The sequence below is a fragment of the Microtus oregoni genome, unplaced genomic scaffold, assembly GCF_018167655.1.
Source record: "Microtus oregoni isolate MIOR12 unplaced genomic scaffold, Mior012 000011F_ref0000422, whole genome shotgun sequence".
Classification (NCBI taxonomy): domain Eukaryota; kingdom Metazoa; phylum Chordata; class Mammalia; order Rodentia; family Cricetidae; genus Microtus; species Microtus oregoni.
In genome coordinates, this window is record NW_024543070.1 from 17,361,361 (window position 1) to 17,388,738 (window position 27,378).

General features: G+C 47.0%; 2 protein-coding genes across 2 annotated transcripts; both read left to right on the forward strand.

The window, feature by feature from the left end:
* Nucleotides 1-11,549: 11,549 nt before the first annotated feature.
* Nucleotides 11,550-12,366, forward strand: LOC121453567 (elongin-B-like). The gene is made up of 2 exons (XM_041660433.1): nucleotides 11,550-11,917; nucleotides 12,309-12,366. Exons 1-2 carry the CDS (start codon nucleotides 11,550-11,552, stop codon nucleotides 12,364-12,366), a joined length of 426 nt encoding a protein of 141 aa, XP_041516367.1.
* A 2,224-nt stretch (nucleotides 12,367-14,590) lies between these two features.
* LOC121453568 lies at nucleotides 14,591-25,419 on the forward strand. The gene is made up of 12 exons (XM_041660434.1): nucleotides 14,591-14,674; nucleotides 15,395-15,472; nucleotides 16,058-16,140; nucleotides 17,084-17,170; nucleotides 18,145-18,275; nucleotides 21,385-21,593; nucleotides 21,663-21,740; nucleotides 22,255-22,312; nucleotides 22,855-22,922; nucleotides 23,313-23,474; nucleotides 24,940-25,098; nucleotides 25,177-25,419. Exons 1-12 carry the CDS (start codon nucleotides 14,591-14,593, stop codon nucleotides 25,417-25,419), a joined length of 1,440 nt encoding a protein of 479 aa, XP_041516368.1.
* Nucleotides 25,420-27,378: the final 1,959 nt, after the last annotated feature.

The following is a 27,378-nucleotide window of genomic DNA, read 5'->3' on the forward strand; positions in this document are numbered from 1 at the left end:
GGTTATGGCTCCCCCTTCTCTAGGCCCAAGCATGCTTTTTTTTTTTTTTAAACATTTTATTTTTTATTTATTTATTTAACTTTATTATGTTCGTTGGTGTGAAGGTGTCAGATCTCGTGGAACTACATTTTCAGACAGTTGTGAGCTGCCATGTGGGTGCTGGGAATCGAACCCGGGTCCTCTGGAAGAGCAGTCAGTGCTCTTAACCACTGAGCCATCTCTCCAGCCCCCAAACTCTGACTCTTTTACTCAGGCGGTTCATGCGGTTTGCAAGCACAGGCTGCTGAAGCTCGCTTGCTGGCAGGGACCTTGAAATGCCATACAGTTGTGGCATTAAACATGCCTACAGCCGGTACCTCAGCCATGAGGCTGGAAAGCTAAGGAATGGACTGGATCTAGCTGGCAAAGCCACGCCTTTAATCCTACCCATATTGCTCAGTAATTTAAAGGCTTGTGTGGTCAGAAAAAGAGAGATATACAGTAAAGAGAGATTCAAAGACAAAGAAAATTTCTAAATGGTTTACAGTGTGTTAAAAACAAATGCAGACTAAAAGTTGAAGTTCTTAAAGGAAAAACATAAAAAAAGGAAGAGAGTTGTTGTGTGTGGTAGTACACACCTTTAATCCCAACACTTGGAAGGCAGAGGGAAATTGGCCTCTGTGACTTCAAGGTGTAGTAGTGTACACCTTTAATCCCAGTGCCTGGGAGGCAGAGACAGGCGGATCTCTGAGAGTTCAAAGACAGCCTGGTCTACAGAGTTACTTCAGGTCAAAGATACAGAGAACCTGTCTCAAAAAGCAAAGAGTTAAAAGTAAAAATAAACAAAATAGAGGTTAAAACAAAGCTGTACAAAGATGGAAAATACACAGAGAATCTTGATACTGTATGCTATTATGCTCTCTTTGAATTGTTTGAATGCTGAGGAAGGAGCAACAGCTGCTAAAAGATATTTATTTATAAATGCTGTTGAACTAATCCGACATAGATATTTTGATGCCTTGACTTTGAAATTTGGATCTAAGGACATGATGCTTTGGAAAGGAGTTTCTTATTTTGTTTTCACAGAGGATGAGACGCTGTTCATTTCTTCTATTCCGATTTGGTATGATGGACCACGCCCTCCTGAAGGGTTGGTGTGAACGCCTTCAAAAAATTGCTTCGCTCAACTGCCAACTGAGATGAAACTAGCACACAGGTTATACCATGAAAGACCTAATTAACGATGCCCCCATTCAGCAGGAAGCAGTTTGGAGAGAAATAACTGTGCCCATATTCCCAAAAAATGTTTATAAATGTTCTTTTACATTTAAAGGGGGATATGATATAGATATGAATAATTTACATTAGTCTAGATTTTGCTTTATTGATAGAGATTTACGGTCAATTTTGTTATATGTATAAGTGTTTCTGATTTTGATTAAGGTATTGTGATTGTGTAGTTCATTTAAATATGTAATGTATAATTAGGAAATATAAGTTGTTAATAGATAATCATAAATAATAGTCAAGTTTGTAGTCATGTTAGTTAATATTTTCTAGATGTGCATAGATATATTTTAGATAGACATTCTTCATGTCTTTCAAAGATTACAGAATAGGACATTTAATGTTTTAATAACTGAGGACTATTCATGACAATGAGACACTTTGCTCCTGGCAGCACCAATCTACTTCAAGAGGAAGATGGGCATCGAAGAGGATCCTTATGGAGTTTGATAGCCATTTGGGCAAGAAACTACTCTTGCCTGGACTATTGCATAAACTGGACACAGAGAACCCACAGAGAGAGGACTACTGAACTTGTCTAAGGTGAGATGATCTTTCGGGGTTCCTGATTCATGAAAGAGTCCGCGAGACATTCTGCAGGACACAACAGATAGTGACTGAACTGACTTTGAATTTTCCTGCTTTATGGAAATGTCTGCTGGATACCATGGGCCTGAAGGCTGAAGATGGATGCCCCAATGATACAGAGGAACTTTGGGTGACTGTCCAGGCAGCGAGATGTCTCTGTCATTTCTAGAGTTTTAAAAGCTGCTTACTTCTTGTTTGCTTAGGTAGTATTGTATCTTTCTGGAGTCTTTGATGGAGTTAAGAATAGTTAGTTATAGTTATAGTTTTCCTTAGTTATGATAAAGATTATTGTAACTTTTACTTGATAACTGTTTTGTTATATGTAATTTTGCTATGTTAAAGCCTTTTTTTGTTTAAACCGAAAAAGGGGAAATGATGGAGGAAGGTCATTGGCTAATAAAGGAACTGCCTTGGCCCATTTTATTGGTTAGAGGATAGGTGGGAGGAGTAAACAGAACAGAACGCTGGGAGGAACAGGAAGTGAGGTCAGACTCCACAGCTCTGCTCTCCGGAGCAGATGCCTCAGCGGAGACGCCATGCCCTGCTCCCTGGCAGACACACGGGATGAAGCTCCGACCCAGGATGGACATAGGCTAGAATCTTCCTGGTAAGCGCACCTTGGGGTGCCATACACAGATGATTGGAAATGGGCTAAATTAATATGTGAGAATTAGCCTAGAAGAGAATGGGCCAAGCAGTGTTTAAAAGAATACAGTGTCCGTGTAATTATTTCGGGGCATAAGCTAGCCGAGCAGGCAGCCGGGGTGCTGGGGACGCAGCCCCGCCTCCCTTATTACTACATTTTGGGGTTTTTTTTGTTGGTTTGTTTTGTTTTGTTGTATTTTGGGACAGAGTTTCTCTGTGTCGCTTTGGCTGTCCTAGAACTTGCTCTGTAGAACAGACTGGCCTCAAACTCACAGAGATCTGCCTGCTTCTCCCAAGTGCTGGGATTAAAGGTGTGCACCACCATGCCTTTGACAGCTTGCTAGACCCCATTTCAGGATGTACTGGAGCCCAGACAAAGGTGCATCAGTGCTAGGACCATCTGTACCTCGGGCACGACTGCTTAGGCAGCCTTTCCTTTTACCTTCTGTTTAAACCAAACCCCAGGTCAGAATGTCAAGATGGACTTGGTCGGTGATCAAGGACTTTTATTGGTTCCTCTCTCTAATGTGGCATCGTTGAATAAATATTCTGCCCTCTGCTTTTCACTATTATATGTCTGTCTGTCTGGCCTGCTGAGAATGGATGGCCATGCCCAGCCTGTTGGCACTGTCAAGGTCCTCGCTCTGTCCCTAAAGACTCTAGTAACAGTGGCTTTAGGAAAACATGCCCCATCTTGGTAGGGAACTTTAGCTTTGTCAGTTATGTTACATAATAAATATTGATTCTCAGCCAGCAGAAAATAAAAACTAAAATTCCAGGATAAGGAGCTTCTTTTTTTTTTTTTTTTTTTTTTTTTTTTTTTTGGTTTTTCGAGACAGGGTTTCTCTGTGGCTTTGGAGCCTGTCCTGGAACTAGCTCTGTAGACCAGGCTGGTCTCGAACTCACAGAGATCCGCCTACCTCTGCCTCCCGAGTGCTGGGATTAAAGGCGTGCGCCACCATCGCCCGGCTAGGAGCTTCTTTTCTTTCCCAAACCCAGCCCCTTATTGTTCCCCATCTTCCTTCCTGCCCCAAAAAGATCAGAACAGATGGAACAGGAGCTGCTTGTGCTGCTCTCTCAATGGGCTCTCTTCGCCTTTGTTTGGAAGAATTCAAGAAGCCTGACCTGAATCACCTGGGCTGGAAACAAAGCCCCAGAGTCCTCCAGTCCAACTCTCTCTGCTCACAGAGACACACACACACAGAGGATGACTATGGATGAGGACGGCAGCTAGGGAGTGGAAAAGAGACATTTGGGGGACTTTCTGATATTGGAGCCATATTCGTGATAGCACCCCCTTAGTGAAGCCCTGGTGGAGACCACAATTAAATCAAGACCATATACAAAGGTGGAATTAAAGGATGGAAGTAGACTGTTTAACAGATTGTATAAGAAACTTTTGTTTTCTCCTTTATCTGGGCAGCTTATGGGAATACATATTACATTAGAATGGGGAACACTTTCCTTGCCTCGCATATATAAACTAAAATGTGTTGCCATCATAACACAGGCTCAGGTTAGAGCTGCAAGAGTTGATGAAAGAAAGACCGAGGTGTGAGTGAAAATGTTGTCATCTGATGTGGTGGCTCACACCTTTGATCCTAGCACTTAGGGAGCAGAGGCAGGTCAGGCAGATCTTCATGAGTTTGAAGCCAGCCAGGTCTACACTGTGAGATGCTGCAGGACTGTCTCTGTCCTGTCAGCCAGTTCCCAAATAAGCACACAGAGACTTATTATTAATTATAAATGATCGACCAATAACTTAGGCTTGTTACTAGCTAGCTCTTACAACTTAAATTAACCCACACTTCTCCCCCCTACCACCTTTTTTCAGCATGGCATGTTCATCTCCTGCTTCCTCTGCATCTCGCTGGTGGCTCCAGCCTTCTTCATGCCCACCTTTGCTCAGTTTGGCTCTTCTGCCTAAACTCTTCTTGACAAGCTATGGATCAATCAATTCTTAATTAACAATGACAGCAACCCATCTTCACATGTACAAAAGGATTATTCCACAGCTGTGAGACTCAGGACAGTTAAGGCTACATAGAGACAGAGAAACCCTGTCTCAAACTCGAAAACAACAACAACAACAAAAAACCTACAAACAAAACAAAACAGAACCAAAAACCTAAACCTCAAACAAACAAAAAGCCCTATGTTTTCCTGGATGTGATAATACACTCTTTTTTTAAAGATTCATTTTGTATGTATGTGTGTATATATGTTTGCCTGCATGTATGTCTGTGCACCATGTACATGCCTGGTGCCCTGCAGGATTCCCTGAAGCCATGTACATGCCTGGTGCCCTGCAGGATTCCCTGAAGCTGGGGTTGTGGCTGATTGTGATGGGGGCTAGGAACCAGAACTAGAGTCCTCTGCAAGAGCAGCAACAGCTTTTAACCCCTGAATCATCTTTCCAGTCCCCATGGCCCACGTCTTCAATTTCAACATTCAGGAGGCAGAGGCAGGCTAGTCTGGTCTACACAGTGAAACCTTGGCAAAAAGCAACAAAACCCACCAACATTTATGTTTCGGTTTGTATTTGTGATCTCAGCACTGAGGAGATTGAGTCACGAAGATTACAAGTTCAAGACCAGACCAGCCTGGCTCTGTAGTGAGTCAGTCTCTCTCTCTCTCTCTCTCTCTCTCTCTCTCTCTCTCTCTCTCAACAGGGTTTCCCTGTAGCTTTGGAGTCTGTCTTGGAACTAGCTCTTTAGACCAGGTGGGCCTCAAACTCACAAAGATCTGTCTGCCTCTGCCTCGAGAGTGCTGGGATTAAAGGCGTGCGCCACCAGGGCCTGGCTAGAGACCCTGTTTTAAGTGAAAGAAACAAATAAGTGAAATAGTTACATCTGAGCAGACTTTACCTGTGAGTAACATCTCTGTTAGCTAATGGCATTTGAGGAGTAATATACCCAGCTGGAGATGCTTCCCCTCCCTGCTACTGCAAAACAGAAGGAATATAACCCCTGCCCCCAGGCCGTATTAAATGGGTATGCTAAACAGGGACCAATAAGATTGCAGAAATCTACACAGTCTTTTAGTTTTGATGAGTATAAAACAGAAGCTGAAGTTGGGGTTGGAGAGTTGGTAAAGTGGTTAAGAACACTGGCTGCTCTTACAGGAGACTCAGGTTTACTTCCCAGCTCCCACATGGCAGCTCACAACTCTTTGCAATTCCAGTTCCAGGGGATTGAAACCCTCACACAGGCATACGTGCAGGCGAGACACCAATCACTGCTCATAAAATAAAAATAAATTATTAGAAAAAAAAGAAATAGAAAGAAGCCTAGTAGGACAAGGCTCTAAAATTGGAAGTAAACTTCCCAACATGTTCACTTGAGGTGACAACTTAGGGACAAGGGATGAGTGGATGCAGAAAGACTGACAAGTGTAGAAACAGCCCCATGCCCTGGAGCAACCTCTTCCGGGCTGGGCAACACCTAGCACCTCCCTACCAGTGGGTAATTTAGTTCCAGTCACTTCCTGGTTGGAGAGAATGAACAAGGCTGAGAGAACCCTGGGCACAAACATCTGTTCTAAAAGCGATATTCAGGGGGAAACCCCTCTTTGTCATCTCTTGTTTTTGTCAGGTCTAAAGGAAATTCCAGTTCCCCAAACTCCAAAGGCAGTCCAAATAGCCAGAAATGAGCTCCAGCCGGGTTACAGGAGGATTTCTGGTGGATAAAAGCCAGCATTCCTCAGGAGCCATTTCCCTTACCTCCTGACAATGACACGGCCCTCCAATGACCGTAACATGTAGCACCGATCAGCATAGTCATGGTCCATGCTGGCCTCCAGGCTCCCTCGGTCCCTACTCCGAGTGCTTGTTACACATTTCAAGGCCCCCGCAGTCTCACTGTTTGCTCTATTCTCTACACTCTGCTCTTCTCCCCTCTTGCAGACAGAGCACTGACCACGTTCAGTGTAAGCCCTTCTCTCGCTGCTCTGGGCTCCTCCCGATGTCCCTGGCTGTTTTCTCTCTTGTCTCTATAAAAACCCTTCCCTAGAGTGGCTCCCAGGAGCCCAAGGCGATGTCCCCAGTTAGTTCCTTGGGCAGCTGAGAATAGGGAACCTGAAATGACCCTATCCTATAGCAATACTGACAAATATCTTGCATATCACCATAGAACCTTCATCTGGTGTGGATGGAGATAGAGACAGAGACCCACACTGGAGCACTGGACTGAGCTCCCAAGGTCCCAATGAGGAGCAGAAGGAGGGAGAACATGAGCAAAGAAGTTGAGACCACGAGGGGTGCACCCACCCAATGAGACAGTGGAGCTGATCTATTGGGAGCTCACCAAGGCCAGCTGGACTGTGACTGAAAAAGCATGGGATAAAACCAGACTCTCTGAACATGGCGAACAATGAGGGCTGATGAGAAGCCAAGGACAATGGCACGGGGTTTTGGTCCTACTTAATGTGCTGGCTTTGTGGGAGCCTAGCCAGTTTGGATGTTCACCTTCCTAGATATGGACGGAGGGGGGAGGACCTAGGACTTACCACAGGGCAGGGAACCCTGACTGCTCCTTGGACTGGAGAGGGAGGGGGGGAGGAGTGGGGGGAGGGGGAGAAGTGTGGGAGGAGGGGGAGGGAAATGGGAGGCTGGGAGGAGGCGGAAACTTGTTTTTTTTCCCTTTTCTCAATTAAAAAAAATAAATAAATAAATAAAAATAAAAAACAAAAAAAAAAACAAAAACCCTTCCCTAACCACACCGTAGAGCAGTCACATCATCAGTTTACACAGCATAACTGCATGTAAATATGTGTAAAATATATGGGATAGGCTGGGCGGTGGTGGCGCACGCCTTTAATCCCAGCACTCGGGAGGCAGAGGCAGGTGGACCTCTGTGAGTTTGAGGCCAGCCTAGTCTACAGAGCTAGTGCCAGGACAGGCTCCAAAACTACAGAGAAACCCTGTCTCGAAAAACCAAAAAAGAACAAACAACAAAAAGAAGCCCAGAAGGAACCCTTGCTAGTGCCTGCTCCTATCCTGCAGGGTGGTTCCTGGGATTTTACCTTCACTTTCAGTGAACCTGTACTTTCACTACTGCTCAGTATCTTGTCCAGTTTGATGTTGGAGACACAACGACACTGGACATTGCACCTTGGGACATCTTGAGAGCTCCTTTAGGTCACATTCTTCCACCGTTTTCGGAATAAAAAGTCATCAATAACTATTGTCCTTGTGACAGGGAGCCTACCGGAGGTGACCGCACAGACACCATTTACAGCCAATGGGAAGTCTGTATTTCAGCTGCCAGAACTGCACTCAGGTATTCAGGGACCTAAGAGCAGCCCCGAGCATTTTGAGCAAGAAGCTTTAAAAGGCAAAACCCATACCCTGTTATCTTGTTCTGCAGCTGCAGGGGAGGTTTTTGTTAAGCAGGTGGCTTAACAGAAACTAAGAGAAGTTAGTTGGGTTATCTTGACCTCAGATTCATAAATAGAGTTGGGTAATTTTCCACAGAATTCTCTACCAAGGAGATCAAACTCTAGTTAAATATGAAATGGCTTCAACAAAAATGGAAGACAGAGGAGTCTTCTGCACTGTCTTGCCCTGCCATGTCCTGACAGGAATAGACATTTATTTCAGCTGGGTTTTATACATTCAGTGCAAAAAAAGAAGAAAAAAAAACCCCACTAATTCTTTCGCTCAAAATACCAGCAAATGATTGAAACAAACAGTACTGTTTTTTTTGTTTGTTTGTTTTGTTTTATTTTTGATCAAGAAACAATTTTACAGCTCACAGTATCCAATAGCGGGCAAAGAGATAACTCTGATGTCTAAGGGACATTCCCTCTCAGGAAGAGGCAGCTTCTGCCTCTCTCCCCACTCCTCCACTTCCACCCCCCTTCTCTCCTTTTTCCTTCCCCTCCATACTCCCCTAATAAATGTCCAACTTTACTCTACATGATGTGCCTATCCGTCCCTCTCACCCACAGCCTATCCATTTGTCGCCGCCGGGGACCAGCCACCTTCCCTGCCGCGTGGTCTCTGGGACTGGATGCTGGAAAAAACAAAAACACCAAAAAACACCATTTGCTTAAGTAAAGAGAGAAAATACTGTTAACCGAAGAGCCATCTCTCTCCAGCCTCTATTATTAGTATTAATATTATTACTATTATTATTACTGGTGCTATGTGTTGGTACTGAGAATACACTTTACCACTGAGATATACTTCCAGTCCCTCTAACGAATTACTGAGCCTGAAGTCAGTCCCTGAAGTCAGTCGGAAGGATAGAAATCCTGGGAACTTACTTGTGGCTGGCATCTAAGTTAAAAGCAATCTGCTGGAAACTTTGCATTTAAACTTGTGAGCACTGTCACTAACTCCAGGTAGTCAGTGTCCGGATTACATTCAATTATAGGTCAGGCTGGCTTGCAAACATCTGTGATCCCAAACTTAGAAGGACAGAGTCAGGAAGTGAGTTCCAGGCGAACCAAAGCTTCAAATCAATAATATGTCTCAAAAAGCAACCGAAACAAAATAAAAAATTCAATTGTAGAACATTCATTTGGTGTCATAAAATTGGTGACTGGGGGAGGGAGAGATGGCCCGGTGGCTAAGATCATAAAATTGGTGACTGGGGGAGGGAGAGATGGCCCGGTGGCTAAGATCATAAAATTGGTGACTGGGGGAGGGAGAGATGGCTCGGTGGCTAAGAGCATTTGCTGCTCTTGTGGAAGATCCAGGCTCTGCTCCCAGCACCCATGTGGTCACCCATATCTCTACTCCAGTCCCAGGAAATCTAATGCCCTCTGATGGCCCCTCAAAGGCACCAGAAACACACATGACATATATACATACATAAGGACTAAACACTCATGCACATAAAGATAAACAAATCTTTTTTTAAAAAGTTTCTGTTGGCTGTAGTAAGCACAGGGCTTTTACAAGTTCTGTGAGGGAGAACCATAGAAACACTGAGGTGTAACCAGGTGGGACAAGGGCAGCTCAGAGACCTTGTGCCTGAGTCTGCTGTCTGGAGTGAGTGCAGCCTTGTGGGAGAGGATGCACCCCCACTGTGAAATTCTGCTCCATTCCAAGCAGTTGGAGATAGAGGCCTGCATAGGACATTTTCAGCCATGGGAAGGAAAAAGGCATGGATCCATGCTACCACATGGGTAAACATGGACATTGGTATGGTACTTGAAAGAAACCAGACTCAAAAGATGATGGGGTGTATGATGTTGTCTATACCATGTCTAATCTAATCTGTAGAAATAAAAAGCAGATAAGGGGTCTAAGGTTTGAGGGTTGAGGTTGAGCTGGGTGCAATGGGATTAGGGAGCTGGTAGATTCCTTCATGTAATGGAGATGTTCAAGTTAACTGTGGTGAGATAGTTAACATATCTGAGAATATACTGATAGCCAGTGAACTAAACTTCATATGATAAATTGTAAGCTAGGCATAGTAGTGCATGCTTAAACTCAATCTCAGTGTTAGGGTGGAATATTGCAAATTCAAGGCCAGCCTGGGCTACATTCTGAGACTCTATTTACGAAGGATATGAAGAGGAATGGCTTCAGTGACTTGCTATGCAGGCATGAGTTTGGAGCCCTCGTACCCACATAAACAGCTGACCACAACAGCATATGCCTTTAAAAACCAAAGCTAGGGAGTCAGAGACACGACAGTCTCTGGGGCTTGCTGAACTCATTAAATTCATGAGCTCGAGGTTCAGTAAGAGACCGGTTCAAAAGTAAATAAAGCCAGGTGTGGTGTCACATGCCTTTAATCTCAGTACTCAGAGGACATAGGCAGACTGAACAGTGAATCTGAGGCCAGCCTGGTCTATGTAGTGAGTTCTGAGCTAGCCAGTTCTGGGCTATACAGAGAGACTGTGGTAGTTTGAATGTGATTGACCCCCCAAAGGCTCATATATTTGAATGCTGGTTTCCCAGTTGGTGGACTTGGAAGTGTGGCCTTGTTGAAGGAGGTGTGCCACTGGGAGGAGGCACCTTGCCTGCTCTCACCATGATAATGGACTAACCCTCAGAAACCATGTTTTGTTTTGTTTTATGAGTTGCCACGGTGGTATCTCTTCACAGCTGTAGAACACTAAGAGATCCTATCTCAAAATAAATGAAATAAATAAATAAATAAATAGATGAGCCAGGCATGGTGGTTTATGTCTTTAATCCCGGTCCTCAGAAGGTAGAGTCAGGCAGATCTTTGTAAATTTAAGGCCAACCTGATCTACATAGTGAGTTCTGGGCCAGTCAAGGCTCAATTCAATGCTGTCTCTAAACAAACAGACAAACAAACATTTAAATAACTCTCTCTGGGGCAGCTTAAAAGGATGCACTATATATATATAGTTTTTCAAAGCAGGGTTTCTCTGTAGCTTTGGAGCCTGTTCTGGAACTAGCTCTTGTAGACCAGGCTGGCCTCGAATTCACAGAGATCCGCCTGCCTCTGCCTCCCGAGTGCTGGGATTAAAGGTGTGCGCCACCACCACATGGCTAGGCTCATACATTTGAAGCACTTGCTCCCTGACCAGTGATGTTGTTTAGGGAGGTTATGAAACCTTTAGGAAGCAGAGCCTTGCTTGAGGAAGGATGCTGCTGGGGGTAAGATCTGAAGGATTAAAGCCTTGCGCCACTTCCAGTTCTCTATTTTTGTTTCCTGTATACGGAAGAAATGTGATCAGCCGGCTTCCCACTCATTTTTTTTTTTCCGGGACAGGGTTTCTCTGTGTAGCCCTGGCTGTCCTAGAGCTCGCTTTGTAGACCAGGCTGGCCTTGAACTTGTAGAGATCTGTCTGGATTAAAGGTGTATGCCACCACTGCGGGGCCTTCCCACTCTTGTAGCCATCCCATCCTCACCCGTCCCCCCCTGCCCCTGCCCCCGCCCCGCCCCCAACGTTATGGACTCTAGCCCTCTGCAAACATAAGCCAAATATCTTCTTTCAATTGTTTCTGGTCATGGTGTTTTATTACAGTAAGAGAGAAGAGAAAAGCTAATACAGTAACTAATACAAAAATAAATAAAAAGGGGGTGTGCCTGGGCCAGGCTGGGGGCCGCAGGCTGGCACTGATGCGGGCCCGCCATCCTTGGGACGCTTTTCTCATGATCCGGCGCCACAAGACCACCATCTTCACGGACGCCAAGGAGTCGAGTACCGTGTTCAAGCTGAAGCGCATCGTTGAGGGCATCCTCAAGCGGCCGCCGGATGAGCAGCGGCTGTACAGGGATGACCAGCTCCTTGACGAAGGAACAACTCTGGGCGAGTGTGGCTTCACTAGCCAGACAGCAGGGCCACAGGCCCCCACAGTGGACCTGGCCTTTCGAGAGGATGCTGCCTTTGAAGCACTGCGCATGGAGCCGTTCTCCAGCTCTCCAGGGCGTCCAGATGTGATAAAGCCGCAGGACTCTGGAGGCAGTGCCGATGAACAAGCTGTGCAGCCAGGCTGTGCAGCGAGGGCCCCAGGCCCACCCCCGCCCCAAGACCCATTCCCTCAGTAAAGAAGATTTGACTGTCAAATAAATAAAAAAATGAAGAAGCAATCAAGGAAGACACCTGCCATCAGCTTCTGGCCTCCACACACCACCCCATACACATACACAGAGGAGGATAAGTTATATGTCATAATAATTTTATCGTCTCAAAAGGCTGATATTAACATAGATAATGACTATCTCTCAGATATACGCACAGTAACCTGGCACCGTAGCCGGGGCCTGTAACCCGAGCGAGCGCTTGGGAGTGGCGGCAGCCGTAGGATCAGGTGTAGCAGGCGTTCCTGGAGGGCTCAGCAGCATCTGCCTCTCCTGACTGCTACCTTTGGTTTCCAGTATGCACATCTTATCTGAGAGTTTCCTGAAGGTTCAAAGCGTGTGCAAACCGTGGTAGTGGGAGGACTCAGAAAACAGAGATGTACTGTGGTTGGGGGATCCGTAGGCATTTGTCTCTTTGGGGAGCTTCCGAGAAGAGGTTTTGGTGTGCAGAAACTGACTTGCGAAGGTGTAAACTGTATAACCATAAAGAAGCCCTTTGCGAAGCTACAGTCACTCAGTTCACCAGAAACTGAATCCCCTGTTGGGGGGCTGTGAACCCAGACCCCGAATTTCCTGTAAACAAAACAGTTTGTTAGGCTTGCAGCTGCTCTGAACAACTTGTCTTTCCTGTGTTTGTAGCTGCTCTGAGCATGAGAACCCCAGGAGTTCCTGATGGCTGGCGGAGTGGTTTCTTGTGGGTTTGGCTGGGGTGTGGCTATCAGTTAAGGAAGCGTCTCTGGTACACAATAAAGGGGGCATTCTTGTTTCAAGGATGACCCGCGTCTCTGTCTGTGTGTCTTTGTGTGTTTAAATCTCCAGGCCCTTGCCTGGAATGGTCCTGTAGTGCAGGCTCCGCCACACTGCTGGCGCAGTACTGTAGTACACTTAGTACTACAGTCGGTGCAATCCCCTGCATCCGCAAAGCCTAAAAATTATCCTAGGGTAACGCCTGTTCTTCCATGGACCCGCGTAAAACGAACACCCAACACAACAATCAGGAGTTCAGGGCCAGCCTCAGCTATATAGTGAGGCCAACCTGGGCTACATAAAACACCGTCCCCAAAAAAGAAAAAAATGAAAAATATATAGTGAAATAGTTATGAAGCAGGGCATTAAAGAATCTTTTTTTAAAAGTGGGGAGAGGAGCCGGGCGGTGGTGGCGCACACCTTTAATCCCAGCACTCGGGAGGCAGAGGCAGGCGGATCTCTGTGAGTTCGAGACCAGCCTGGTCTACAAGAGCTAGTTCCAGGACAGGCTCCAAAACCACAGAGAAACCCTGTCTTGGAAAACCAAAAAAAAAAAAAAAAAAAAAAAAAAAAAAAAACAACGAAAAAGTGGGGAGAGGAACCAAAGGAATAAGAATGGCCAAAAGTTGGTAAATGACGAAGCTGGCCACTTGAGGGTTCATTATACTTTTTTTCCCACCACTATGCTATGTCCTAACGTTTTCAGAAAGGGGGAGGGATAACCACCGAAGAGAAGCGAGTGTCACTTCCTCCGAGAGGTAACCTGTCCAGAGCCACTGGCCACCCCACCCACAGATGAGGGGCATGAATTATTAAGAGGAATTTGAGAGGCTCCATAGCCATGGAGTCTGGAAAGGTGGTGAGCACAGGGGCTGCTACGGGCCAGGCAGCTCTGTGCCCTCGAGGGGCTCACACTGTCTCTCTCATCCCACCGGCCACACTGATTGTGGTGGTAGAAGTGGAGCCGGGTCAAGGATCAGGTAAGAAGCTTTGGGGGTTTGAAGGTGTAGCTCAGTTGGTGCTTGCTTAGTGTACCTGCGTGTGTGAATCTGGGTTGGATTTACAGCGTAAACTAAGCGCTGTGGCTCTTCCCTGTAATCTCATTACTGGGAAGATGAGGCAGGAGGGTCAGAAGTTCAAGGTCATCCATCCTTGGCTAAATAACAGTTCCAGGCCAGCCTGAACTACGTCAGGAAAACCTGTGTAAAAAAAGAAGAAGAAAGCACTGGGAACAGAGTTCAGTGGTAGAATACTTGCCTAGTATGAGAGGTCCCAAGTTTGATTCCCTAAACTATATTGAAAAGAAAAAAAGAAGGCCTGACGGAGGGCAGGGCGAGAGTCAGGGCTAAGCCAGCTCAGGCTGGAGGTTGGGGGCAAGGGCAAGACTAGGGAGCCCCAGAGCTCATCTTCTCTCAAGAAAACCTACATGAAGCCTACCCCTCCCAGGCCTCAAGGAGAACCAAGGCCCTACACTTGTATTGGAGGGATCCAAGAACCTTCGCCTTCTCCAGCCAGGCACTCTGGAGCCTCAGGTAGACGGTGTGGAATGAGGGGAGCAGAGGAAGCTGAAAATGCCGCTACTGACCCCGCTTGTGTCCGTAGGAACACTGCTTCGTCTTTGACAGAGTTCTGGGTCCTGGTGCTGCTCAGGTACGGGGTTCTGAGAAAGGGGCAGGAGGAGAAGGAAAGCTCGCAGGCCCCTGCATCCTGGGATTCTGACTGGTCCAGTCCTTTTGCTCAGAGCAGGCTGTAAGGGGTCCCCTGACACAGAGGGGCGTGCCTGTGTGTTCCTACAGGAAGCAGAGCAGGAGCTGTTGACACAAATTCAGCCTATGCTGTCCTCCGTGGGACAAGGATACGATACAGCCCTGCTGCTCCGGGGCCGGGAAACAGAGGCACCCCGGTTTGTGCCTCAGGTGAGGAGCCACCCTAACACAGGTATCCTGATGTTCAAATATGACTTGGGAAATCTGCCTGCTCACTCCAGCCGGACTAGGGACAGCTCAGGTCGCCTGTGCACCCTATGCACGTTTTACCAAGGCCACTTTATGCAGATGAGAAGTCAAGAAAGATGGAAAGCTGTGGCTCACACGAATGAGAGAATCGGGGAGAAGTGACACACAGATCAAATCCCAGGACATCTAACTTCCCCGCTTATTGGTAATATCGCCAATATGACTTTAAAATCTTTACTCTGAAGGTTTCATCAGAAGACCTTCACATCAAAACAGCTGCCTCAGAACACCACAACCCTACCCAACACCAGGAAGGCCTGCTGAAGAAGCCTGCTTCTTCGGTCTGTCGGCCTTCAGGGAAGGAGGGGGCTGTTCTGTTCTGTCCATCAAGTATCCAGGATCAGGGCCTGTGGCAGACTTCAGTTTCCGGAAGTGCTGAAGGACAGAAAGATGCCCTCTTTTTGTTTTTTGGTTTTTTTGTTTGTTTGCTTGTTTTTTGAGGCAGGGTTTCTCTGTAGCTTTGGAGCCTGGCCTGGAACTAGCTCTTGTAGACCAGGCTGGCCTTGAACTCACAGAGATCCGCCTGCCTCTGCCTCCCCAGTGCTGGGATTAAAGGCATGCGTCATCACTGACCGGCGAATGATGCCGACTTGTTCTACTGAGCTCCTCTCTCTACTTTAGGTGCTGCAGATGCTCTTTGAGGAGGCTCTGCCTCTCTGCAGCTCTGGTCCTGTGCTTTGTGCTCTCAGCCTGGTGCAGGTGAGGTCACTGGGAGGGCGGAGCTGAGTGACACCACAGAAACTCCCTGAGGAGTGGAGAATGGGGAAATGGGGAGGGAGATGGGTCCAGCCCTACCTTGCTGCTCCAGCTGGGGTCTCCTTTTTTCTTTCTCTCTTTCCCTCTGTCTCTCTTTTTCTTTCTTTTCTTCTTATGTATAGTGTTCTCCCTGCATGTATCCTTGCAGGCCAGAAGAGGGCACCAAATCTCATTACGGATGGTTGCTGGGAATTGAACTTAGGTCCTCTGTAAGAGCAGCAAGTGCTCTTAACTTCTGAGCCATCTTTCCAGCCCCTCTGGAGTCACCTTTATATGCCAACTGTCAGTGGATAAATTTTTTGTTTGTTTTTCAAGACAGCGTTTGTCTGTGTAGCAGCTCTGGCTGTCCTGGAACTTACTCTGTAGATCAGGCTGGCCTCAAACTCACAGAGATCCACCTGCATCTGCCTCCCAAGTGCTGGGATTAAAGTGTGTGCCACCATTGCCTGGCTAATTTTTATCCTCACTTAGCCCTCAGGACCTACAGGAGAGAAAAGGCTTGTGACAATTGTCTTTGTGTGATCCCAGATTAGCCTCAGCGGGCAGACTCGGGACCTGCTCTCCCCATGTATGGAGGACCTGCCAGTACTGAATGTGGCTCCTCTGGGCTTGTAAGTGTTCAGGCCCTATGTGACAGGGGTGCTTCCCTTAAAGCCACAGTGAAACCTTCCAGATAAACTTTTGCTCAAGATAAGCTCAGAGATAGGGAGGTTTCTACTCTGCCATCCCAGGAGAATGAAGCCCTCAGCTTGGAGTCATGCATATTGGGCCTAGATGGACTCTCGGGATCTCTTCCCCACCCTCTTTCCTTTCTCACATCTAGACATCTTATTCCCTTCATATCAAATAGCTTCCAACTCTCGTGCCCACCCTCATGGCCTGAGTCAGCCCAGTATCACACCGAGTGGTTCCAAACACCTCACAGAGCAGATTTCCCATCTTTGAAATGGTCCCAACTAACTTGTTTCCCTTCCTGAGAAGACAATAGGAGAAAAAAACAAGGTTAGGGCCAGGCGGTGGTGGTGCACATCTTTAATCCCAGCACTTGAGAAACAGAAGCAGGCAGATCTCCGTGAGTTCAAGACCAGCCTGATCTACAGAGCAAGTTCCAGGAAATCCATGACTGTTGTTACACAGAGAAACCCTGTCACAAAAAAACCAACCAACCAAACAAACAAATAAAAACCAACCAAGGTCGAGCAGTGGTGGCGCACGCCTTTATCCCAGCACTTGGGAGGCAGAGGCAGGTGGATCTCTGTGAGTTCGAGGCCAGCCTGGTCTACAAGAGCTAGTTCCAGGACAGGTTCCAAAGCTACAGAGAAACCCTGTCTTAAAAAAAACAAAACAAAACAAAACAAAAACAACCAACCAAACAAAAACCTAAAAACCAAGGTTAGGAAGACGAGAGACACTTTGGAAAGTATAATGAGTTCCGAGCCTCTGGGATGATTCTTGAGTCCTTTAGACACTGTCATGGGCTTTGATAGAGAGATGCTAGAGGTTTTTGCATAGTATAGGGACTAATGGGCTGTGGTCAACTTCCCCTTCCTTCAGGGTGGTGAAAGATGCCAGAGAGGTGGAGGTGTCTGATGCCCGAGCTGCCTCTGAACTGTACCTGAAGGCTGCTAGGAGTGAAGGCAGGTGAGGATAAGACCCCTCCCCCGTCACCCCACCACACCCCATCCCTATACAGCCCTAGGTCTCATTCCCAAGCTGGCCATGTGCTCTGCAGGGCCTGCTCTCTACTCATTCTTACCATGTCCTGCCTGGAACCTGAGACCCAGCAAGTGTGTCGAGGTACTTTGAGGATCATGCAGCTTCCGGGAGATCCGTAAGTCTGAGGAGCTCTTGTGCTTGCGTTGGGAGATGAGATGAAGGCCTAAATAGGGATGTGAATCGAAATGTTCAAAACCAAGATTGGAAAATTCCCAAGTAGCCAGCACACCGTCAGGCCCCATGCACACCCTTCCCCTCAATGTTCAAAAATAATGAAAACTGGGGGCTGGAGAGATGGCTCAGTGGTGAAGAGAACTGGCTGCTCTTTCAGAGGTCCTGAGTTCAACTCCCACATGGTGGCTCATAACCATCTCTAGTGGGATCTGATGCCCTCTTCTGGCATAAAGGCGTGCCTGCACACACGTAAAATAAGTAAAAATAATGAAAACCTCAGGTTATCACAGCAAATAATCATTTCAGGCCAATTTGCAAACTGTGTAGGAATATTTCAAAACTCCTAAGTGTCTGAAAACAAACTAGAAATAAAAAGGGGGGATAACCTAAACTTCAGAGTATTCTAAGATTTCCTCTTTCTTGTATTGTGTAAGATTTTTTTCTAAAAAATTCATTTATTTTTATTCATGTGTCTGTGTGTGTTGCCTATATGTGCAGCGCATATGCCCAGTGCCTATGGAGCCCCTAGAACTGCAGTTATAGGCAGCTTGAACCACTTGATGTGGATACTGGGAGTTGAACCCATGTCCTCTGCAAGAGCAAGTCCTCTTAATCCCTGTCTGATGCTACTAAAAAGAGAGAATCGACTTAGTTAAGTGACTCTGGCCAGTGTTGGTTCTCCTCATCCACCACAGGGCATCGCCTTTCTTCCCTCCCTCTGGCAGAGACTGCCCCCTGCTGCGCGTGCTGGCTGGTGAGGCTGCTGGGGAGGAGGAGGGCTCTCTGCCTTGGATTGTGTCCTGGCTCCTGGAGGGAAACAGCTACAGTAGCCTCCTTCTTCGTCTGGAACCGCAAGGTGGTGAGGGTGGGGTGGGCTTCTTTGGAAAGCTCTGGGATTTGGTGGGCTTGCTTCATGTTATTGCTCAACCAGCCGCAGCCCTATTGTAGCCCAGAGAGAGTGCTGGATTCTCTGGGAGGGCTAGCATTCAGAAAGACCCGGCTGCTCTTGATGTGTATATGTAGCCCAGGCTAGCTAAAACTCACCATTTTTCAGTCTTAACTTCCTGAGTACAGGGTTATAGCTGTTTGACACCATATCAGGATCTTTTTTGTTTTTCAAGACAGGATTTCTCTGTGTAGCTCTGGGTGTCCTGGAACTCGCTCTGTAGACCAGGCTGGCCTCGAACTCACAGAGATCCACATTCGTCTCTGTCTCCCCAGTGCTTGGATTAAAGGCCTGCTCCACACCATATTGAGGAACTTTTCTTTTTTTTAAAGATTTATTTACTTGGGCTGGAGAAATGGCTCAGTAGTTAAGAGCATTGCCTGCTCTTCCAAAGGTCCTGAGTTCAACTCCCAGCAACCACATGGTGGCTCACAACCATCTGTAATGAGGTCTGGTGCCCTCTTCTGGCCTACAGACATATACACAGGCAGAATATTGTACACATAATAAATAAATAAATATTAAAAAAAGATTTATTTACATATATACAATATTTTCCCTATATATATCCCTATAGGCCAGTAGAGGGCACCAGATCTCATTAAAGATGGCTGTGAGCCACCAAGTGGTTGTTGGGAATTGAACTCAGGACCTCTGGAAGAACAGTCAGTGCTCTTAACCTCTGAGCCATCTCTCCAACCCCCAGATTGAGGATCTTTATCAAGCATTTTAACACTTTTTCTCTTGACAGGGTTTCACTGTAGGCCAAGCTGGCCTTGAACTCGTGGCCTAATTACATTATATTAGGAAAGGACCCCTGAGGAGAAAACACTTTCCTACTGTAACAGACCCCGAAGGTTGAAGAATGAGGCCCTTGAAGCTGTAATACTAGAGATTTGCAGGAGGTTACAGTGGGGGGCACAGAGCAGACAGCAATGGGAAGGAAGCTGAGTATGGTGGCAGATACCTGCGATCCTAACACTCAGAGGACTGGGTCGGAGCGCTGCAAATTCAAGGCTAGAGTGAGTTCCACAAGCAGATGTTCTCACACAAAAGGCTGGGAAACACCACCACCATGGGATGGTTGGGGAACAGCTTAGTGGAAAACACTCACCTAGCGTGCTTACGGCCTGGAGCTGACTCCCAGCCTCTGAGGAAAAACAAAGAGTAAAAAATGTACAACCCTCTTCTCACAACCAACAAACATTCCTTTGGCCTGAAGTTCCCAGACCTCCTCTTGTCCCAAGATGGACGGAAGAAGATAAGTTGGAGCATTTCACACTCTTGAGATATCAATCAGAATATACAACTAACCTGTAGATAAACACCTGTCTGCAGGGAGGGCAGACATACAAGGAGGGGCTGGTGTGTGTTTATCTGCAGGTTGGTTTTATTTTCTGGTGAACAACACGGGCTTTACGTAGTAGATGGATTAGAGTTGCCATGGATACAAAGATAAATCCAAGAGCAGCCTGAGTACAGGGCCATCAAACAGAGTAAAAGTTAAACAGGAGTTACTAGATGATGATGGTGGTGGTGGTGATGGTGATGATGATGGTGGTGGTGATGGTGATGATGATGGTGGTGGTGATGGTGATGATGATAATGGTGGTGATGATGGTGGTGGTGATGGTGGTGGTGATGGTGGTGATGATGATGGTGGTGATGGTGGTGATGATGGTGGTGGTGATGGTGGTGATGGTGGTGGTGGTGGTGGTGATGATGATGGTGGTGATGGTGATGATGATAATGGTGGTGATGATGGTGACAATAGTGGTGGTAGTGATGATAATGGTGGTGGTGGTGATGGTGGTGGTGATGGTGGTGATGATGATGGTGGTGATGGTGATGATGATGGTGGTGATGATGGTGGTGGTGATGGTGGTGGTGATGATGATGGTGGTGATGATGATGGTGGGGTGATGGTGGTGATGGTGATGATGATAATGGTGGTGATGATGGTGGTGGTGATGGTGGTGGTGATGGTGGTGATGATAATGGTGGTGATGATGATGGTGGTGATGATGATGGTGGTGATGGTGATGATGATAATGGTGGTGATGATGGTGGTGGTGATGGTGGTGGTGATGGTGGTGATGATGATGGTGGTGATGATGATGGTGGTGATGGTGATGATGATGGTGGTGATGGTGATGATGATAATGGTGGTGATGATGGTGGTGGTGATGGTGGTGGTGATGGTGGTGGTGATGGTGGTGATGATGATGGTGGTGATGATGGTGGTGGTGATGGTGGTGATGATGATGGTGGTGATGGTGGTGATGATGGTGGTGGTGATGGTGGTGATGATGATGGTGGTGATGGTGATGATGATAATGGTGGTGATGATGGTGGTGGTGATGGTGGTGGTGATGGTGGTGATGATGATGGTGGTGATGATGATGGTGGTGATGGTGATGATGATGATGGTGGTGATGGTGATGATGATGGTGGTGATGATGGTGGTGGTGATGGTGGTGGTGATGGTGGTGGTGATGGTGGTGATGATGATGGTGGTGATGATGGTGGTGGTGATGGTGGTGATGATGATGGTGGTGATGGTGGTGATGATGGTGGTGGTGATGGTGGTGATGATGATGGTGGTGATGGTGATGATGATAATGGTGGTGATGATGGTGGTGGTGATGCTGCTGCTACTGCTGAAGATGAAAATGATGGTGGTGGCAATGATGATGACTATGAAGATGATAATGATGATTTTGGACTTGAGATTGAACCTAGAACCCTAACACATGCCAGGCAAGTCTACCACTTGAGCTACGTCCCTAGTCTCTTGTGTTTTTTATTTTGAGATGGGCTCACTAAGTTGTGAAACCAAGCCTTGAACTTGCTATCCTGCCTCAGCCAATTGTAGTAGCTAAGGTGACAGTACTACACCACCAGACATGGCAAGGGTTGGGCATTTTGATAAACTGCCCTTGATAGAAATTTAGAGCGTTGCAGGCCGTGTGTTCTGTGGCGCAGGAAGAGAGTAGTTTACTGTGTTGTCTCTTCCTAGATAGCTCCCTGAGTTTGCTCCAGGCTGCTCTGTTGGGGGCCTCAGGAAAGAGGGTACAGGCAAAAGAGGTGAGACCCACCCTGTGGAATCCAGTAGAGGAGATGAGGGCCCGTAGGGCCACCCTGAAGACTCTGCGTTTAGGGCTTCTCGGAGACACCTTGACAGATGCTGGGTTGAACCAAGTAGCACGGACACTCGGGGAGCTACAGGTAAGCAAGATGAGACCTGGGCACCTAGGTCAGAAGTGGCCAGTCCCCACTTGAGTGCTTGTCTCCTAGGTGGTAAAAGCCTGGGACCCAAGAAAGCATGCACCCAAAGGGGCTGGAGCTGAGGCTGCGGGGCTCCTAGAGCCACAGGTACATTTTCTCATCCAAACTCTTGAGGGCTCCATATATGTCTGCCTTCCTCTTTTTTGTTACAGAATATTCTACTTAGTTATTGATTCCCATATATTTATTGACTGTGCATCATATGTTGGGTACAGAGCCATGTTAGCCCTTGGATTTCCCTGCCCTGGTAGAGTTTAGTCTTAGGAGAAATGATTACACTGCTGTGCCCAATGCTCTGAAAGGCTTGGCCACACCTGACTCTATGAGGCATCAATAGAGCCTTGCAAAGAGAGGAAAGCAAGATTTCATAGGAAGTGACTCCCGATGGAGGTTTATAAAGATAGCCAAGAACATTCCAGACAGAGAGAACCATGCAGAAACAGAATCCAGCAGATCTTTGGGAAACTGCAAGCAATTTAATTTGCTGGAGATTGGAGACAGAGAGAGAGAGAGAGAGTCAGGAATGTATTGGGAATGGAGGCAGAGGCTGGGCCGCACAGGCTTGGGACATCTACTGAGATATTTGGATTGTCTCTTGAAGGTTAAAGGCGAGCCACTGAGCTACAGTGAGCAGGGAAGACATTTCGTTCCTTTCTCAGGTGAGCAAACTGAGGCTCAGAGAAGAAATGTGAGTAGCCCAGTGTTGCAGACAGTCTCACTCTAGGCCCTGGGATGGGATGCTGGAAGCCCTGTAGGGTCTAGCGGTTCTCAACCTCCTCATATCTTCCGATCATAAAATTATTTCCATTGCTCTTTTGTAACTGTAATTTTGCTACTGTTATGGATTGTAATGTAAACATCTGTGTTTCCCGATGTCTTAGACCCCTTTCACAGGGGTCGTTTGACTCTCTAAAGGGTGGAGACCCACAAGTTGAGAACCACTGCTTTAGACAAAGCTGTTCTTGTTCAAAAGGGGGCACTGTTTTCCAGAATTTGCTGTAGAATGGTTGAAACCAGTTTTTTCCTTCCTTCCTCTCCCATCCCTCCCCCGCCCCGCAAGTGTGTTACTGCCCTGAGCTTTGGTTACATGATATTATTCATCCCCTCTATAATTTGTGTTTGTGTGTTTGCGCGCGCGCACGCACACACACACACACACACACACACACACTTTGATGTGACTAATGACATTTTCCTCCAGAGGCAAGAAGAGAATTTCTAGGGTCTGGTTTCCACCAAAAACATCCTCTCAAGCACTCTGAGGAACAGGTAATAATAGCACTTCATGTACCCCAAAACTACGGGGAACCTGGGGGAATAAAGGGAGATGAACTGTGAGCTGATACTGGGAAGGAATACGGAGCTTGACAAGGGCTTAAAGGCTTCCTGGATCTCTTGGGGGGGGATCATGGGAGGAGCTACTGTTCTGGGATGGACCATAGTGCTGGGACCCTTCTATGAGGACAGCACCAGCCGCAGGGGAAGGTCTCTCCCTCTACCCACAGCCTGCTGAGTCTCTGCCTAGTCTATGGACTCTCCCAGACCAGTTAGATCCAAGGGACAGCCCTGGCAATGGAGTTCTGTTGGAAAGGTTGGGGTCTGTGTTCCAAATGTATGCATATCTTGCTTTCTGACTAAGCCTCAAACGATGCCATTTAGGCCCATCAGGCCCCAGATGTGCCCCTACAGTTCTTTCTGGCCCAGGCTCGGAGACAGAGACTTCGAGAGGAACATCAGATTTGGATACAGGAAGAGCTGAAACATCTGGAACATCAGGAGGAAGTAGCCTGTAAACAGATCAAAGGCATAGTAGCAGAAGAGGTGAGGAGGGAGGGGAGGGCTATGGGGCATGTGGCTCTTGTACCTAGGCTAGGCACAGTAGCAAGGATCTAGACTAAACCGTAACAGACTGGTCCATATGCCTTATGGGACATAGGAGAAGCCACATTCAGAGCTGTTTGCTTTGATGGGCACAATGAGGTTCACTTTACCCAGGCTGGAGAGGAACAGAAGAGACTGGGCCTAAGTAGAACTCAGGAGAACTAGAGTCAGTGCAGGAATTCACTGTGTTCAGCTCCTTGAGGACAGTTCATGCTCATCACGAACGTGCTCAGTAAGCAACTGTTTTAAGAAATAAAACATGGCTGGGTAGCAATGGTGTATGTCTTTAATCCCAGCACTCGGGAACAGAGGCGGGTGGATCTCTGTGAGTGTGAGGCCAGCCTGGTCTACAGAGTGAGTTCCAGGACAGTGTGTTATAAGAGAAACACTGTCTCAAAAAACAAACAAAGGAACAAACAAAAAAGAAATAAAATATGTACCCATGGAAACAGCTAACTTGGCTCACAGGAACTCACAGTCTGAATTAACAACCAGGGAGACTGCATGGGACCAACCTAGGCTGTCTACACATATGTGAGAGCTGTATAGCTTGGTCGACTTAAAGACTCCAGCAGTGGGAGCAGGAACTGTTCCTAATGCTTTGGCTGGCTCTTGGTAACCTATTGCTCATACTGATTGCCTTGCCCAGCCTGAATACAGGGGGAGTCTTACTGAAATGGATATGCCATGTTTTGTTGATACCCATGAGAGGCCTGCTCCTTTCTGAATAGAAACAGAGGAGTGGATTGAGGGGAGAGGGGCAGAGGAGAGGTAGAAGAGGGGAGGAAGGGGAAACTGTGGTTGGGATGTAAAATAAATAAAATTTTAAAATTGCTTTAAAAAATGTAGCCAAGTACAGTGATACAGGCCTCTCAGTATTCAGCAGGCACAGGCAGGAGGATTGTGAGTTCAAGGTCAGCCTGGACTATAAAAAAAGACCCTGCCTCATTTCCATCCTCCCCCTATAAAAAAATAAATAAAATAAATTTAAAAAACTGTGTATGTAGTGGGTGGAGACATATTCTCAGATAAGGCAAAAGTCTAAGTGAAGCGGAGGGAAAGAGCAGCCAAATTGGCTCTGGGTCCACAGATCTGTTCTGTCTGGCTAGAATCTAGCAAGTGTGTAGTCGGAGGCAAGGTTATAGACACAGCGTGTCCCATCTCTGGGTTTGGATCACCTGGTGAGGATGGGGACTGTTGAAGCATGTGCCGTTTCGGGGATGCCCCTCATTAGCCATGGGCATTCGGCCAATCCGATCCCTTCCCTGGTGCACTATTTGCAAAGCTGTAAAAGGGGAACTTCCTTATAAGACTGACCGGGACAAAATGAGATCATGTACCTGAACTTTTTTGGATAAAGCCTGACACAGGTTGCGCTTGTCAAAAGGTACAACTTTCTCCGCAGGCTTGTGACACGAGAGAGAGGCAGTGGAAGGAGCAGGCAGGGCTGAAACTTCAGGTGGAAGCCCTGCAGGCAGAGCGGGACGTGGCGGAGCAGGATCTGGTGGCCCTCTATGATTTGTATGTGCAGGCCACCCGAGCTCGGACATGCCACTTGCTGCAGGTCAGTGGAGACGGGGTGCAGGCCTTAAGTTGGTGGAAAGGCTGATGGACCAACAGGCATCTCTGACTCTGAACACAGGTATTTCGAGCCTGGCAGGGGCTGTGGGAAGAGAAGGCCATGGCCACAGAACACCGTCACCGCAGCCTGCTGGCTGGAGTCCTCCGAGACAACATTGACCTGGCCTTGAAGACCCAGGAACTCCAGGCAAGGAACCAGCAGCTTGAGCAGAGTGCAGCCAGGGCCGGTTGTGCTGGAGTCCTGTATGGAGAGGAGCCTGATCAGGAACACTATGGGGCGGCCTCCCTTTGTCCTCATTTATGAGGGCCCCAGAAGGGAGAGGAAGGTGGGGCATAGCCATCAAGATGGCCCTCATTACAGATAATCACCATCATCACTAATCCTGTCCCCTTGTACCAGTCTCTGCTAAGCACCCAATACCTATTCAGCTCCCCTGGCTTTGTAGCATTTGACCCTCATCTCAGAGCTAACCTGTCCTCGTAACTGCCAAGGACAGTCAGCTAAGTAGCAAGGGAAGAGTCCTCTTCCCCCTCTTCCTCCTGTCAAGGGATGGAACCCAGAGTCTCTGCATGCCAAGTATCTTCTCTACTTCTAAACTACAGATTTAACTCTGCAACTTTTTCTTTTCTTTTCTTTCATGAGACTGGGTCTCATGCAGTCCAGGCTGACCTGGAACTTGCTATATAACTAAGGATGACCTTGAATTATGGGCTCTCCTACCTCCAACTTCAGAGTGCTGGGATTACAGTATGGCACCAGGACAACAGAAGCAGTCTTGTTTTGAAAAGTTCACCCATTGTTCTAGGGAGCAGGGCCTGACAGTCCTCTGGCCAGGACTTCAAAGGACAGACAGCTACAGGTACTAGACGTGAAAGAATGAGAGGGTAAAAGTCAAAACAGTGGGCTGGAGAGATGGCTCAGAGGTTAAGAGCACTGACTGTTCTTCCAGAGGTCCTGAGTTCAATTCCCAGCAACCACATGGTGGCTCACAACCATCTGTAATGAGGTCTGGTGCCCTCTTCATGTCCAGCAAGCATACAGACAGAACACTGTATACATAATAAATAAATAAATTTAAATAAAAGAGTCAAAACAGTGGCTGGGTAGGGAGTCTCATGACCATAAACTCTGCACGATGGAGTCTGAGGTAGGACTGCTTTCTATCTGAGGACAGACACCTGGGCTGTAATTCACTCCAGGTCAGTCTCTACTATGACGTGAAACATGTGTGGCCTTAAGTGTTTTCTAGACTCATTTGTTCTTCTGAGCAGAGTATTTTTCAGTCCTAAGAATCTCTAAATGCCTCAGGGCTTGTGATTAAAAAAAAAGTGATTTTTGTTCTTTCAGTGCTGGGGATTGAACACAGGGCTTACACATGTAGGCAAGTGCTTGTCTTTTTGAACTACAATCTCAGCCCTTTGTTTTTTTTTTTTTTTTGAGACCAACTCTACTGTAGCCTAAGCTGGCCTTTCATAAATATATATATATACATATATATATATATATACATACATACATACATACACATATATATTTAGCCAGGCAGTGACAGCACATGCCAACACTCAGGAGGTACAGGCTGGCAGATCTCTGTGAGTTTGAGGCCAGCCTGTTCTACAGAGTGAGTTCCAGAACAGCCAGAGTTGCTACACAGAGAAACCCTGTCTCAAAAAACCAACAAAATATTTAATTATGTGTTCGTGGGTGGGTATATGAATGCCATGGAGGCCAGAGGTGTCAGATCCCCCTGAGATGGAGTTATGGGTGGCTGTGGCTGCCTGGAAATTGAACTTGGGTCCTCTACAAGAGCAGCGTGCAATCTTAACCGCTAAGCCAGGTCCACTTGCACTCCTGCTTCTGCCTCTGTCTCCAGAGGAGAGACACACGTTTGCATCACCACACCCTCAATGCTTCCTTTTCTGAGACTGAGTCTCCTCAAGCAGATCAGCCTGACCTTGAACCCAAGCTCTTCCTGCTCTACTTCCACCATAACTGGTCAAGACAGTCCAAGAACCACAGAGCTCCCAAAACAAACAATGCCACTGGCAACAGCTGGGAGATTTCTCTCCTACTCTAGACGTTAAGAAACTCAGGGAGCCCACCAAAATCCTAGCAAAATTCTTCAAAGACCTTGAAAGAACGGTACTCAACCTCATTTGGAAAAGCAAAAAAACCCAGGATAGCCAAAACAATCCTATGCAATAAAGAACTTGTGGAGGTATCACAATCCCTGACTTCAAACTCTACTATAGAACTACAGTA

Coding starts and splice junctions, on each gene's coding strand:
- LOC121453567 (XM_041660433.1), top strand. CDS start 11,550: ATGCGGGCCCGCCATCCTTGGGACGCTTTTCTCATGATCCGGCGCCAC. Junction 11,918..12,308: donor GCCGATGAACAAGCTGTGCA/GCCAGGCTGTGC, acceptor TTTGGTTTCCAG/TATGCACATCTTATCTGAGA.
- LOC121453568 (XM_041660434.1), top strand. CDS start 14,591: ATGCTGTCCTCCGTGGGACAAGGATACGATACAGCCCTGCTGCTCCGG. Junction 21,741..22,254: donor CGGGGCTCCTAGAGCCACAG/GTACATTTTCTC, acceptor TGTCTCTTGAAG/GTTAAAGGCGAGCCACTGAG. Junction 22,923..23,312: donor TCAAGCACTCTGAGGAACAG/GTAATAATAGCA, acceptor GATGCCATTTAG/GCCCATCAGGCCCCAGATGT.